This window comes from Antedon mediterranea, chromosome 3 (genome assembly GCF_964355755.1).
Source record: "Antedon mediterranea chromosome 3, ecAntMedi1.1, whole genome shotgun sequence".
Taxonomy (NCBI): Eukaryota; Metazoa; Echinodermata; class Crinoidea; order Comatulida; family Antedonidae; genus Antedon; species Antedon mediterranea.
Genome location: NC_092672.1, coordinates 14074108 through 14088674, shown reverse-complemented (window position 1 = coordinate 14088674; position 14567 = coordinate 14074108). Strand labels below are relative to the sequence as shown.

Below are 14567 nucleotides of genomic sequence, written 5' to 3'. Positions count from 1 at the left end.
TCTATAATGCTTAAATGAAAGTGTAGTACAAGGACAGAAAGAAAAACAATGCTATATAATAATGCAGTCTCATAACGAAGCAAATTTATTACGGACTACAATAGAGTATGAGATCTAGGTCTAATTGTAAGTATTATATTATATCATGTTTAAATGATTTATAATCTGAAAAAAGGTTAAATATTAATACTCTATGTAAATAAATGTATAACATAACAGACCTGTCAATGCAACCTACTACCTTAGAAGAAATGCATAAAAACAAAAGCAAGTTGGCTTAATAACTCGCTTACTACTTCACTTTTCTTCATAAAAAAAAACAAACATCATTTTATTAACAAAAGCCAAATAAAACTAAAGTGCCTTACCACAACTGAACAAGGTTGTTTTACAAACTCCATTTAAAAAAGTATTTGCATTCATATTGTAAGCATGTATTTTACAAATAAATCTAACAATAAAATAAATAAATCTTATGTATCAAATTATGTTTACAAAGTTACTTAATTTAAAAATGTTTATTGTAGCAGAATATTTAAATAAATGTTTTATAATAATTAGATAAATTTTACTATTATACGATTAAATTTGACTCTTCTTTTCAAACTTAAATAGGGCAGGTTTGTTTTACTGTCAATATAACTAAAATGGAAGAATCGCAACATGCATCGTCAAATCTCGTTGTTCCAAGATAACTCACCAACTCTAGAATTAGTTGAGGATTTTTGAGAACTAAACTGTTATCAACAATTCTAGGCTAATTGCTTATACCTGCTAAATAGATATTGAATCACCAGCTTTTAAATGTATTTCCATCTTCTTACAGTATGGACAATAAAGAGTTATCAGCATTAGTAATGGTGATGAACTATATTGTTTTCGTCAAAGGCCATATTGTTTCTGTCGCATATATTCAACAAAATGTATATGTTCAGGGAATCAATTATTTTAAGGTTTATGCTAAGATATTTGGATTGAAATCTGTACATTTACTACCCACCACTCAACTATAATAACTGTAAACAATTACATGTAACCATCATTACATATTATTACAGTACATTTATATGGCGTCCATGAATTGAATAGCTACAAACATAGCCTCAAATCAATTTCCTCAATTAAACTTTGATTATAATTATTGATGTGGAATGATGTTTCATATGATAATCACACATGTCATTTTCAAATTTATCTTCGATGAAAGACACATAAAATGAGAAGGGAATTTCATGCGTTTGTGTATAAGAATGCATTGATGACTAACAAAATTTCTTTTTCTTCTTGTTTTAAAGCCACAAAGAAAAGGAGATTTTATTTTGTTAAACTGCTATAATAAACGGTTTCGCATGAAGACGTGTTCGTATCAATTGACTAGGAAATTTGGTTACAATCAATTTACACTGATGATTAAAGACAATGGACACCAACAGTACTTTAATATGTATTGTATTAGACACCTCATGAGAAAATGCATAATCAATGGTTACAATGTCCATAATACAAAGCTCCCTATTCAACAGAGTATGTTTTATTCCACCTCAACAATTTTGGTCAAAGTTTTATATCTTATAAGGTGGGAAACTTATTACATTAAATCCTTCAGGGTACATGAACAAAATCATTCCCTTTTAAACCTACAATTTAAAGGAAAAAAATGTAATGCAACAAAAGTATATCATTACTCATGGTAAACAAAAATGTATAAAAGCCGCATCTTTATAGGGTACCTTATGTTTATTGGACTCTCGTAAATCAAAATATTGATAATAAGAGTAGCATCGTTGCTTTATACACAAGCACATTACTGTAAACATCTTACAACAATCGGCACCTTTTTTTCTTGGGTGGTTCTGGAGGTTCTAATGCGGCCAATATTGCTTCATCAAATACATTCTTCAATCCTTTCTATAAAATAAAAAAATAAAAATTCTTTACAATATATTTCAGAAATTAAGATTCAGACACCAAATAATATTAATATATTGAAGATACTGTCAGATATATACATTTCAATGTATAAATATTAAATTTCACATTAGATTCCTCTTTGATAACGTTCTACAGTATATGGACTGTATGGCATCTTCACCAGAAAAGACTTGTGTGTTAGAAGCATGATTGCAAAAGAAAGATGAATTGCTGCAAGACTGTAATCTTGTGGTAATCCGTGATTGAACACAGGTTTGTGTGTGAAACCAAGTTAAATTGTTAAATAATTGTAATAATAATAATTGTGTTGACATACTAATTAATAGTCAATTACTATTACTAGCAAGTATACTGTACCCACCCCAGAGCGGGTATCAAATGTAGTTTAAAGCATTATTTATCAAATACATACACGCCCTATATCCTCACGACTACTTTTTGAGATTTGACCTTGACGACCTAACAAAAGCAAACTTGTTCTTTCTTATAACGAGCTGCACCCTCAAAATTCAAAGACTATGCGTCCCTCTCTATGTTTCAATAAAGTCGAACAGCCACAGAGATTTGGTGAATTATAGTAAGACTATTTATGCCTGATGTGATCACTTTCACACATAAGAACAGCAATAAAGTTTGGTCACCCAAAATGTTCATGTACCTTTAATTTCCATGACTTTTGCGATTAAAAAATGATCACGAAAATTTTGGGTAAGATATTATTTTAAATATGAAGTCCTTTAAAGTCAGGTCTAGGCCACAGCCAACTTTTCCAAGTCGGAAAAATGTTAATAAATGAATAAATAATATTTAGTATTTTTTTAATACTTAGATTGCCAATTATTTATATTGTTTTGTTGAGATGTAATTAAAACATTTTTAAAATTGCAACCGGGCAAAAATTACAGGCCCTAATCAGCCTCCATCTCACTCAAAATTACGAGGAAATTCCTCATCGATTGAGAAGTGTGGTGGGTGGATTGATTGTTAAAAAAATTAAATTTGAAAATGTTCAACATACTTTAATACACTTTTCACAAAAATAACATCATCTCACATTGTGTGTAGAGATTTTCTTTGCCAAATGCAAACTTAATTTGGTAGATCTTTAAATTTACAATAGCGAATTTTGTAATCATTGGTCAATCATAACAAGGAAATAAAATTGCAAAATAGATGTAATTGTAAAATCGCAAAAAAGTAGGGGTTTACAATAGTCTTGTAGAATAATTTGTCGGATGCCATTATAATCTAATTTAATTAAGTTTCTCATATACAAACCTGTGTTAATGCAGAACATTCAACATATTTGACAGCCTTCAGTTCTTTAGCTAGTTTCTCTCCTTGTTCTGGAGTATTTGCTTTCTGTTTATTCTTTAGTAGTTTTTCAATTGTTGCTGGATCATCCCTTAAATCAATCTGTGTACCAACTAGTAGAAATGGTGTTTTCGGACAATGATGTGTAATTTCTGGTTGCCACTGAAACAACAAAATTAAATTTAAGACTATAGACTAACCATTAATACAATAGAAAAGAATTTGAATTAGACAACATTTTATGAAAAAAACATAAAACATTTTATCTGCACAAACTTATTACAATAACTGTAAATTTTAGTAAAAAATAAACCATTGTATTTGACAAAACCAAATGTCTCGGCTCTTCTTTCTAAAATTACTACAGAACTACAGAATATTCCTGTGTTGAATTGTTGTTAATTGAACATGACATGATTGAATGAAGTTGAACTAATTTGTAGTAGTGCAGAGAAAATTATGTGTGTACACAGAATTTGTATTTTTATTATACTATATTATTGGTTATTGTTTTATTTTTAATATAGTATTTCATGATTTAGTCAAGGTTGGCTTAAATTAGTCGTAATTTTAGTCAAAGTTTGTTCAAGAATACAAAATGTTGTCATTTTCTAACTGGAAATACAGTATAATTATAAATGTTAGTGTGAAGAATAAAACAATCAAACAGGTATGAGATTAAAATAAAAGCTGACAAAACAAGAATCTATAGGAAATGCCTTAGCAGGAAGTGGCTTGTTAATAAATTGCAAAAAGAAAAGGTCAAATATTTGCTTCCTTTTTTCAGATGAAACAGTACAAGTACAAGTTGTACTGTATTTTTAATATGAAAATAATTTACATTTTAATTGTCATAGGTGAATGATACAATATAAAGTTATGCAGTATCTACAGTGTAAACAATTAACCAAAAAACATAAATGAACAAAATGTTATCATTCTGTTATTACTGTATTATATAATAGTTTTGTTGTAAAATTAAGATAAACATACTGTAGGGACTCAGTCAATTCATTTTATTTTGGCAAATAGCAATTGTCAACCACTTTCGCATCAATAATGTATGACAGTTGAGTTGAATTTAAAACAACAAATATTAATTTACAATTGTCAGTAGATGATCGTATAATATTTTTATTGCATTTGAAGCAACATATTCATTCAGGTTTACAGTAGGCCCAACTATAATTACCATGCATTTTGTTATGTACTCAAGAGGCATAGGTAGATGCCAACGCATCATGGCACTTTGTTGATATTTTACCATCCCAAGACTAAAATCTCTGAAATCTTTGATGTTACCAAGCTTCCTCTATTTTTATTACTCTTCCCTTAAATTCAAAAGGCTTCTCTTTCTTTCCTTCAGGGCCTATTAAATATATTAGGCTTAACTGCTTAATATTTGTCAATCATTATTCCCTTTGATAGCTGATAATAGACGCATGGAAAAACAACGCATTTCGTAGGATTGGGATCACAATAGCTCATAGCCACACACAGCCACAAAGCTGGGATGTGGGGAACATTGCAGTAGTTTGTAGCTAATACATACAAAACCTCTTACCTTTTCTTTAACATTCTCAAATGATGCAGGTGAAACCACTGAGAAACAAACCAAAAACACATCTGTCTGTGGATAACTGAGAGGTCTCAATCTGTCATAATCTTCTTGTCCTGTAAATAAATCAATAATTATTGAATATTTTATTAAATGATGCTTAATGTATAAATAGGGCTTCTGATAAATAGTTTTAGGTTTTTATAACAAGTTCAACTTGCCTGCTGTGTCAAAAAGTCCTAGAGTATATGGTTCACCTCCAATCATTACTGTAACAGCATAGTTATCAAATACCTAAAAAAAAACACAATGTAAATTTTAACTTGTATTTTAATGGTACACATTTTAAATAGAGTACTGTATGTTCTGAAGGATTTGGCTCACCATTTTTGATGATAACTTTACTTAAATTAAATCATGTGGATTAATTATGATAAAAAAATATTCAGGGCTAGAAATTAGGTAGATCGTAGATTATTGTTCTGAATGTAGCCTTACTGTACAAAGTATTTTTAGTAGCCTACGCTGTATAATTATAATAATGTACAGTACGAGTCGATTGTAGGGTGGTTCGTAGGTTTAATAAAGACTATTATTGTCATGGCCTTTAGAAGCATGGAAAATAAATTTAACTGTTTGCTGTAAAAATCCTACCTAGGCTAGCAGACATGTACTTGTGCAACACTAATGTATTCTTTTAAACCAAATTATTTACACAGTAACTGTTAGTAAATTACATCAGTAAAATTAATGATATAAAATATTATTTTTAATCAACTTACTGTCGGTACATATTCAGAAGGAAATTTGTTGGTTGTATATGAAATAAGAAGACATGTTTTTCCCACAGCTCCATCTCCAACAACAACACATTTTATTGTCTGCATCTTGTCATAAAATTTAAAACTTTAAAAAATGCAGTTGTCCTGAAAACAAAATGGAAACAATTTATTATAATTTATTAACAATAATCTAATAATAATATCTATTTTCGACAATCACAATTATTGAACAACCAGAATATACTAAGCAATACAGTTTCAGATATTTCACTATATACAGTAGTAATGTTGCTGATACAATATAAGGTTGATCATACAGTGGGTGTCTTTCAGTTCAAGACATGTCACGCAGTTACAGATGCAAACAAAGTTGTGTTGTGATATGCTATGCTTGTTAACCCTTTTAAAGTAGTGTCTATTTTGGTCTGATGATGTCATACTGTGATATAATGATGTCATGACAGATTTTGAATTCTCCCTGTTCTACAGTAATTAGCAAATTTAAAGTATTTTATTGAAATTGAAAACATGGTATGTTATAATTTATATTTAAAATGTTAATGAGCTACAGTACAGTAATTGCTTATTTTACCATACACAGTAAAGTAAAAATATGACTACTGGTAATGCAGGGAACATTTTCGCCAGGTAGCATAGCAAAAAGCTATACAAAACAACCTTATTGCTACACATTTTGAAAATTGTGTAGCAAAAAATACAATACAAAACTATGTTTCTCGACTTAAAAATCAGTTTGATTGGCAATATTGCTAAACAAAATTTTTAAATGAAAATTTTCCCTGTTAAATGTAAAGTTAGTTTTTTTTTTTCAATATTTTTTTTCTTTCAGTATTATTGTAATCTGTACTACTGTAAACAAGCCTGTAAAATTGCGTTTAGTTACAGTATGAGAACTGCATTTACATCAACTCAACAGGAAATTAAGATTATTTGTCAACCTGAAAAAATAATGTGAAAATTTTTTTTTTTTTTTTTTTATGTCATATTAGGTAATAATTACAGTACAGGAAGTTTGATCATGGACAATTATTTACCTGATAACTGTAAAAACCATCATTTTTAATAATTAAAAATAAAAGTCAACCAGAAGGTTTTTTATTACTGTATATAATTTATAAATATATATAAACCAAGTTTAACTTCAAAACTGACAAATGGTTCACAGATTGACATCATATTTTGCGAATAGACAATAATAGTAACACATGCCGATATATTTTGAACTTTGATTATTTTCATTCTTAAAGTGTTTGAATGTTTCATGTTAACAACCAACCAAGACAGCTTTTCTTGAGTCATAATGAATATCTAGAGCAGGGCCAGTCGTATGTAACATCTACTGTAACACAATGATACTAACAGCCGGAAATGATACCTTCACAAATCAGATTCATTATTAAATGGCAGGTCCTCTATTTGGCCAGATACTGTGTGACAATCAAATTTGTAGCATCTAAGCGATGGCTTTCTTATTTACATACAACAAGCTAGTAAGTATGTAGGCCTAATAATTATTATAAATAAGGGCTAAACAAGATTTGCCTGGCCTAGCTAGCTAGGCCATTGCCTAGCGGACTCTTGGATTGCAATACAATCCAATATAGTTTAGGCCACATAATAATAATATACATAAAATAGATTAGAACATGGACTCCATCCATGATTAGAACATTAAATTCAATTCAAAGTAACATTTATTTTCTTCAAATTAAAACAGTATACAAAATGGTGTAAAGAAAGGTAAAATGATTGAAGAAGGCATGTTCAAAAAAGCAAAAAGCTTGTGACAGACATGCCTAAACAAATTAACAATATAGAAAGACTGAATTTATTATTTGTAATTTAGCTGGATGTTTAAATTTTGTTTAAGTTTTCCAAAATCATTTACTGCCTAAAATGAGCACTTCAGTGTCTAACTAGGTAGTAGAAGTAAATTAATAAACACTGTTCACCCCCACACCCATGAAAATTCCTAGCCCAATGTAGCCTATCAGACTGGAAGCGGGAAAGGAGTCGGTCTCCTCGGTTGAAATGTTTTCAACTCCTTCCTAATAAAACTTAACCCCGTACCCAAAACAAAGTCCGATGGATTATTTCGTAAAAGAATACATAATAAGAAAAAATCATATTACATTTTCAATACTCAGTCTATAGTTTATAAAATTCCTACTTACAGCACTTGATTAAATGGTAATTTTAGGTGTATTTCAGTTCATTCCACTTCAGGCCTGACTGGTTAAACTGTCCTTACGTTATAGCCGATATCGGAGATGACTCAGTGACGCAAGTGTGTAGGCCTATTATAACTCGAGTTGGTGAAATACCGAAAGATGGAGTCGATAGTAAATTGATTAAAAGAATACCTGACTTTATAGATTGTATGGGTTAAAATAACCCTTAATATATTAGTATTATTAACTACTATTGTTTATATCTCAATTTTAAAGTGTCAGTTAAGCATCTGACATAATAAATTGTCAATTGATTCAATTTTTCTGGAATGTCTAGCCTACATAGAACAGTCAATATGCGCGGTCCGCCATTAAAAATCTACTTCCGCTTTGGGCGTTGGTGGTGGTTTATTTCAGTGTACGGGAGTTCATGGGTAATTATTATGAGTGACGGGTTTCTCTGTTTGCTGTGCATCACTTTCTTTAAAAGTCCTTGCTTAAAAACTCAATAGGCTTGGATTCCTTTATATCAGGCGACAGAGATACGAATGGAGGAAGGCGCACGTTGTTTATAATGATAATTAGACTTTTTTTATTAATTAAATTAAATTTAAATGAAAGCACAGGATATTTCGGCTTAAATTAAAAGAATCCCGGGCAACACCCTTAATTTCTCTAATTAAATGTTTCTTCTGCCACTAAATTAAAATTTAGATTCCCATTTCATCATAATTAAAACCATTAACTTTATAGAAATCAAGGGTTGGAAGAGCTTATGTCAATTGGCAGAACAACACTATTAGTATTGTACAGTTTATAGTGGATAAATGAAAATTAATTTTGGAAATTGTGGTTTTACTGACTTATTTATCAAAATAATACAATTTAACGTTTTGCTCAATATATTTATAGCATGCAGCTTCATATTTTTGTCTAACTTTCTTTAATTAATAATTGATAATAATAATTAATTTGTATTAATTGATTATAATTGCCAGAATTTATTGGCTTGAACGCACAAAAATTATATTATTCGAGTGTGTTTTACCGGCGGTAAAAATAGGCGGAATAAGATGGTATGCGGCTGTTTGGTTGGTAGCCCGATATAAAGTGTCATTTCCAGCGAACTGTAGATGTGCCATTTATCGTGAATTTTACGTGCGAGAGTACCATTTACAGCCATCTAGGGGTGTCATTTAACAAAATTTGCTTCGCCGCAGGTTGAGGGGCTGTGACGCAAAAAACTCGGTATCGACAGCCCTGGCCTGGACTCGTGGGCAACACCTTAAAAGTAGTTCTGCGACCGCCCCTGTAGGCCTAAAACTTATAGTTACAAAACTATAATCCTCTATGATGACAATACACTATACTTTATAGCCACACATAAATACTGTAGGTAACCGCAGCGTTTCATTTTTTTTATTTACTTCGGAAGGATATACTAAATGGATGATGACTGCCATTGATCTAAATAATAGGTACGCGGTTGTCTGGCGGTGGTGTTCTTTGTAGGAATCGTTCGTGCCCCAGAAAAATTCGTATTTATTTTTCACATGAAAATTGGCAATTCATTTGCAAGTCTTAAAAATTTACAAACACGTAGGCCTATCGCTCGACGTACGCTCAAGTAAGAAGGTAGTTATTCACGAACGAGTTTACTATTTTAATTTTTCAATTTCCTTTTGTACTGTGGGGCACGTATTGGAGGATTTTCAGAGATGGGGTGAGGTAGTGTGCATGTCGGGAAGGAGGTTTCGGAGTCGCTGTAGGGGGGGGGGGGCGTACGAACCCCTGACTACGGGCCTATGAGGTTACAAAAAAAAAAGACCATTTATCTTGGAAAAGAGACTACTTGTATTTTGGGCTATATAAATTTAAAACCATTAAACCGTTAAACCATTATGAGACTGAATAGAAACATATATCTTCAGATTAATTTCTTTCCAACTGTTAGTCAAAAATGCCAAAAATCATACTTCAATTTTTGGACAAACGTTCCATTAGAACGAATATTAATATGCATCTTCCAAATAATTTGACACTAAAATTATTTCATTTAATCTAAGCGTTGCGAAGATATGACCATTTTGTTTTCAGTGGGTCAAAATATTAAAATTGAGGTCAGAGGTCAAGGATGAATTTTAGAAATTTGACAAAAGGTTTTTTTTTTTACCAGCATCCTTCAGTAGATATTCATAAACAATACGCTTTTTTACGAAACGGATCGATGACAAACAATGCACTGGGCATGTCGTACCGTAAATCTTCTATTGTCAGTAGTAACCCTGGGTTATTATTCTTTGATTGTTTTTAAGTGGTGGGTTACTATTAGAAGGGGGGTAACTATTAGAGTAGTGGGTTATTATTACTAATCTTCAATATTAGGCACCTGAAAATAGTAACCCATCCCCAACTCATATCAAAATAATAAAACAGTAGTACGAATAAACAAATTTGGTTGAACTCGTAACTTTATTTTATAAACTCAAAAACACTCAATCCTCCCCCACTGCCGAGATCAACATGCATTATCTTCTTATTTTCAACGGAGGATCGTATGAGAACAACATTACTGTAAAATGTTCTTAAAAGATTGGCCTACACTCGGGCCTACACTACTCTACATCACTCTATGATTGAAAACATTTTGTTTTCACCGCTTAAAATCCATGGAAAAAACCCCACAGTGTTTGTTTTCAACATTATATGCCATTTGACATGCTCTTTTGCCCACTGTGAAGCGTTTTAAACCATCTGACCAGTAAGCTCACGAATACCATTACTTATTCATGAGTTCTGCCTTAGACGTTTAGTAAAAGAATTTCACATCCGGGCCGTTTATGGAACTATTTCTGTAATTTACATATTGCGTGGCTCATGAAAACCTACATAAACTAAAGTAAACACAGGTTACATCTGTTTCAAAGAGCTATCACGAAATGAAACTCACGCTAAGAATTACTATTGCTTTCTATTATTGTGCGACGAGTCTCGTTGTTGGACTCGACTGCAGTAGGCCTATAGCCTGGGTGCAGAACAATTAATATACACATTTGCGGGAAAAAAGTATAGGAAAATTTTTTTTTTTTGGGTTTTTCTAATAGAGTATACCATATAGAATGTCAGAAAAAAAATCCCCATCCCAGGGTCTTGGGGAAAATATTTTATGGCACTTTTAAATTTTGGCCTATATAACACACACAAATTCCTATTAACACACACAAATACCTATATATAGGGGATAGGGAAAATCAATTAACGGTGTTTGTTACATGCAGTTGTGTTTTAATGATTAAAATTAGTAGAGGCTTACTTTAATAACTACTTCTCATAGTAGTTGATGAATCAAGTCGATACGATGACATCATCATGCCAGAATCCAATAATATAGCATCCAATTTGGCGGGAAAAAACAGAGTATTGCTAAACCCCCGCAAATCCCTGCAAACCTCCAAAAAAACATAGCAAACCCCACCGAACCAACATAAAAGTGATTGAATCATGGAGTGTACGACCCACTGGGTATGTCCATGTCAAAAAAATATTAAATTTCTATTGTTAACTACTTATTTTTGGGGTAAAACATCATTTTTTGGTTAAAAATTAGCAATCATTACCATTTTTGGCCTGTTGGACTCAACTGCAATGGGCCTACTGTCAACGTGTATTCAGGAGGTAATTACGGATATGATGGAGAAACATGCGACGAGAAGATCAACGCCAAACTAGACGAAATTTCTCTTCAACTTGTCGACATCGAAAAAAAAATAGCTGAAACTAAGTTTTCAGGTTGGTGATCTTATTATTAGGCCTAATCCGTTTTACTTTATTTTCTTCGAACGCATGGAACTTAATTATTTACTTTACCGTATTACTACTGGTACTACAAATTTTGTTAGGGCTACATTTACTGAAAATGGCCAATTTATGTGGATTGGGGATCAACGTATTGCGTTAATACGCCGCGTGGTATGCAAGTCTGGATATCGCCGATGTATCGAAATAACTTACAATATGGCCGAATTTTAATTTCAGAGTTTAAGGTTATTTTCAGGGCTAACGCAGGGGTAGAAGCTCAAAACTTGGTGGTATTATGGGAAGGTACAGACAGCTCGAATGCTGACGTACCCGAGGCAGCGGAAGTCAATGATAACTTCACGGCTCCTTACAAGAGTACGTTGGTAGAGAATTGGGGGGCATTGGATATATATATAAGAAAGGTAGTATAGGTCTAATATAAAAACAAATGCATCTTATTTTGAGTATATGCAACATACAGTAATTGAATAAGTTTCTTGGTCTCTCCTATCGTCTTCAGGTTAAATTTGCTTTCTATGAAGAAGGTATAGAAGTTATGACTTTGATATTTAATGGTATTGGTACCAACAAGAATAACTGGTTTGATAAAGACCGTATTATACAGACGCCGTACCCAGATATGCTAACATCGTCCTTCAATCACTTTGGAGTTAATCCTGGTGCTGGGTAAGCCTCTATTTTTGTAGGAGATGTACATAGATTTTCCAGTAATAATTAATGAATAAAATAACTGCTGTAGGCCTATAGGAAATTAATTATTACTATTAAATTTCTATTAAATTCATCATCCTTGAGAGCAGTGATTTTAGAAGATAATTTCACAAACTCTGTAAATGTTTAATCATTGGTTTAGCCATCCGTTTTGTTTTATAGTAATTGTGGTGGAAATGGAAGATGTCGTATGTGGTATATCAGCAGGAACCATGGTGGATGTCCCAATGACGCTGGATGGGTGGCTGTGACGTCACACGAAGCTTGCCTATGGGATAGGAGTTATGGTCCAGCTCCTCGATTTCTCTACTCCAATAACAGCGGCGCCACGAATTGGCAAAACAGTAAGGCCTTATACACTGCAGGATATCCATTCTAGTAATCGTTCAGTGTAGTAGTCAAACCAGCCCTTCTTATAACAAGTTCTTAAGGTGTTTCATTCATACTTTTGTTTGTCTTTTAGATTTTCCCGTTGGAAATGCAAGTGTGATGGCCATTTCAATCCAAACAGGAGTACTTTAATAATTATGTCGTGTCTATTCGTATAATATTATAGTAATTAATAATTGGGGCATTGTGGTATTTCCATCATGACCGTAAAATTGTAGCTTGTATTTTCTAACGATGGTTGAATAAATTGAAGAATACAATTTCTAAATTTAATTGTTCATAAAATCTTAATTTTGATATAGGAGAGACTAGAGTATATGCCTAAACTAAAAAATAATAAAAAACAAACAATTGCAAGCACTAATATGTAAATTAGAATGTTATTTTATATATTATTATAACAAACAATCCTATATTGAAAAAAAAAACAAATTCGTAGATGCAAGCTGTGTATGGTTTTCTATTATAAGGTTTAGTTTTCTATGTTGTAACTTGTCCAATACTTTCATTGAAAATTTGTCCTCCCGCGTCAGTACAGTCAGCAGGACTGTGTCATTGTTCCTCCAGCTTCGGTTACCCCAGACCTAAACCATCTTATGAATTCCAAACATGACTTTTAAATCGTAAATTGATGCCTTCATACATGTTCAAACTCATTCCAACAAGCAAAGTCCATTTTACCCAGTGGTCCTTTTTATCAAAGTCTCCTCCTTTGTCAAATGGAGGAGGCGGAAAGCATAATAGCAATAATTTTTTTGTAATATAAAATAAATAAAATTTTAACCCGACCCATGACCAACCAAGTTAGGTCCAGTCTGCGCAAAAGTGGGACGTCCGCTGACCATCAGATGCATACAAAATGGTCAATTATGCAGTTTTAGTTCTACTACTTTCTTAGTAGTCAAAGGTTAGGCCTATTTATCAAAGGATAATAATAATAATATTACGCTCAGTTTAAAACGTACATGAATCGCATCCAACAAACGAGCAGCACAGGTCTGGCGAAGATTGGCAAACAAATTCAGTAGACAGTTGACGTTATTCCAGTAATTTCTGTTTCCAGCTTAAACTTTAGTATAGTTTCATTAGCTGTGATACAGCTGCCACTTAACTTAACATTCTCTTTCGTTTGTGTCATCACAATAACCAATACACATTACATCGTATTGCCATTAGAAATATAAAATGTAACACAAACTCTTCTCAATTACCACACGTCCGACAGCAATAAAGACTTGCAGTTAAACAGAAAACCATGCAAGAAGATCTTTCCGTACAGAATGTTCCAAATATAAACCAAATTCAATTAAAAATCCAATTTCGCCATTTTTATTTGAATTAAAAGACCATTAATTGCAGTGTGCATTTATTTGGAAGTCTGTTTTGACTTAAATGTAAAGACAGCCCTGGAGTGAAGAAAGTAAGGGCGTTCAATATGGGTTTAAGCTGCTTTCAAATCGTCTAATCAGCAGTGAGAGCATGAATGACCTCGTTTGACAACCGAATGTAACCAAATTCATGCTCGATGTGAAAGCACGCTCAAGGTTAGTTTGGGTTCCAGACGGAGTTTTGTCTTAATATTAGTAAAAAGATAAATATTTTGGCACATATGGCGTTTCATACGTATACTACTTGATTTGAAAATACAAAATCGAAAAAAAAAAAGAAAAAAAAAGACAAAATACAGACTTGGGGCAAGTCTAGCTCAAGGTGCACATGGAGATGGAATCCAGGTCAGGAATTGCTGAGGAACGGCTGCAGGACTTGTTTGGGTTGAGTGGAGAATAAACTTTTACTTTTCCAAAAACAGCATCCACCCCCCCCCCCCCCTCACTAAAAATGTAAATTCTTTGAAAATAGGGTTAGAGG

The 14567-nt window shown here is 32.3% G+C and overlaps 1 protein-coding gene across 2 annotated transcripts; it reads right to left on the bottom strand.

Annotated features, from left to right (window-relative positions):
- Positions 1–64: 64 nt before the first annotated feature.
- On the bottom strand, positions 65–8142 carry LOC140044925 (cell division control protein 42 homolog). Of its 2 annotated transcripts, none has more exons than XM_072089626.1 (6): positions 7778–8142; positions 5587–5730; positions 5026–5098; positions 4811–4920; positions 3211–3408; positions 65–1908 (listed from the first exon to the last, which is right to left on the bottom strand). In XM_072089626.1, exons 2-6 carry the CDS (start codon positions 5689–5691, stop codon positions 1819–1821), a joined length of 576 nt encoding a protein of 191 aa, XP_071945727.1. In that variant the 5' UTR covers positions 5692–5730; positions 7778–8142; the 3' UTR covers positions 65–1818. The 2 variants fall into 2 exon arrangements, with proteins under 2 accessions (XP_071945727.1, XP_071945726.1); XM_072089625.1 differs by having other exon boundaries at positions 7782–8141.
- Positions 8143–14567: the final 6425 nt, after the last annotated feature.

Bases quoted from the DNA above. Each gene is read 5' to 3' on its own strand.
- LOC140044925 (XM_072089626.1), bottom strand. From the start codon at position 5,691: ATGCAGACAATAAAATGTGTTGTTGTTGGAGATGGAGCTGTGGGAAAA. The intron at 3,409-4,810 runs GTAAGAGGTTTT...TTGTTGTTTCAG, and splicing joins TTGAGAATGTTAAAGAAAAG to TGGCAACCAGAAATTACACA. The intron at 1,909-3,210 runs GTTTGTATATGA...TTTATTTTATAG, and splicing joins AATGTTCTGCATTAACACAG to AAAGGATTGAAGAATGTATT.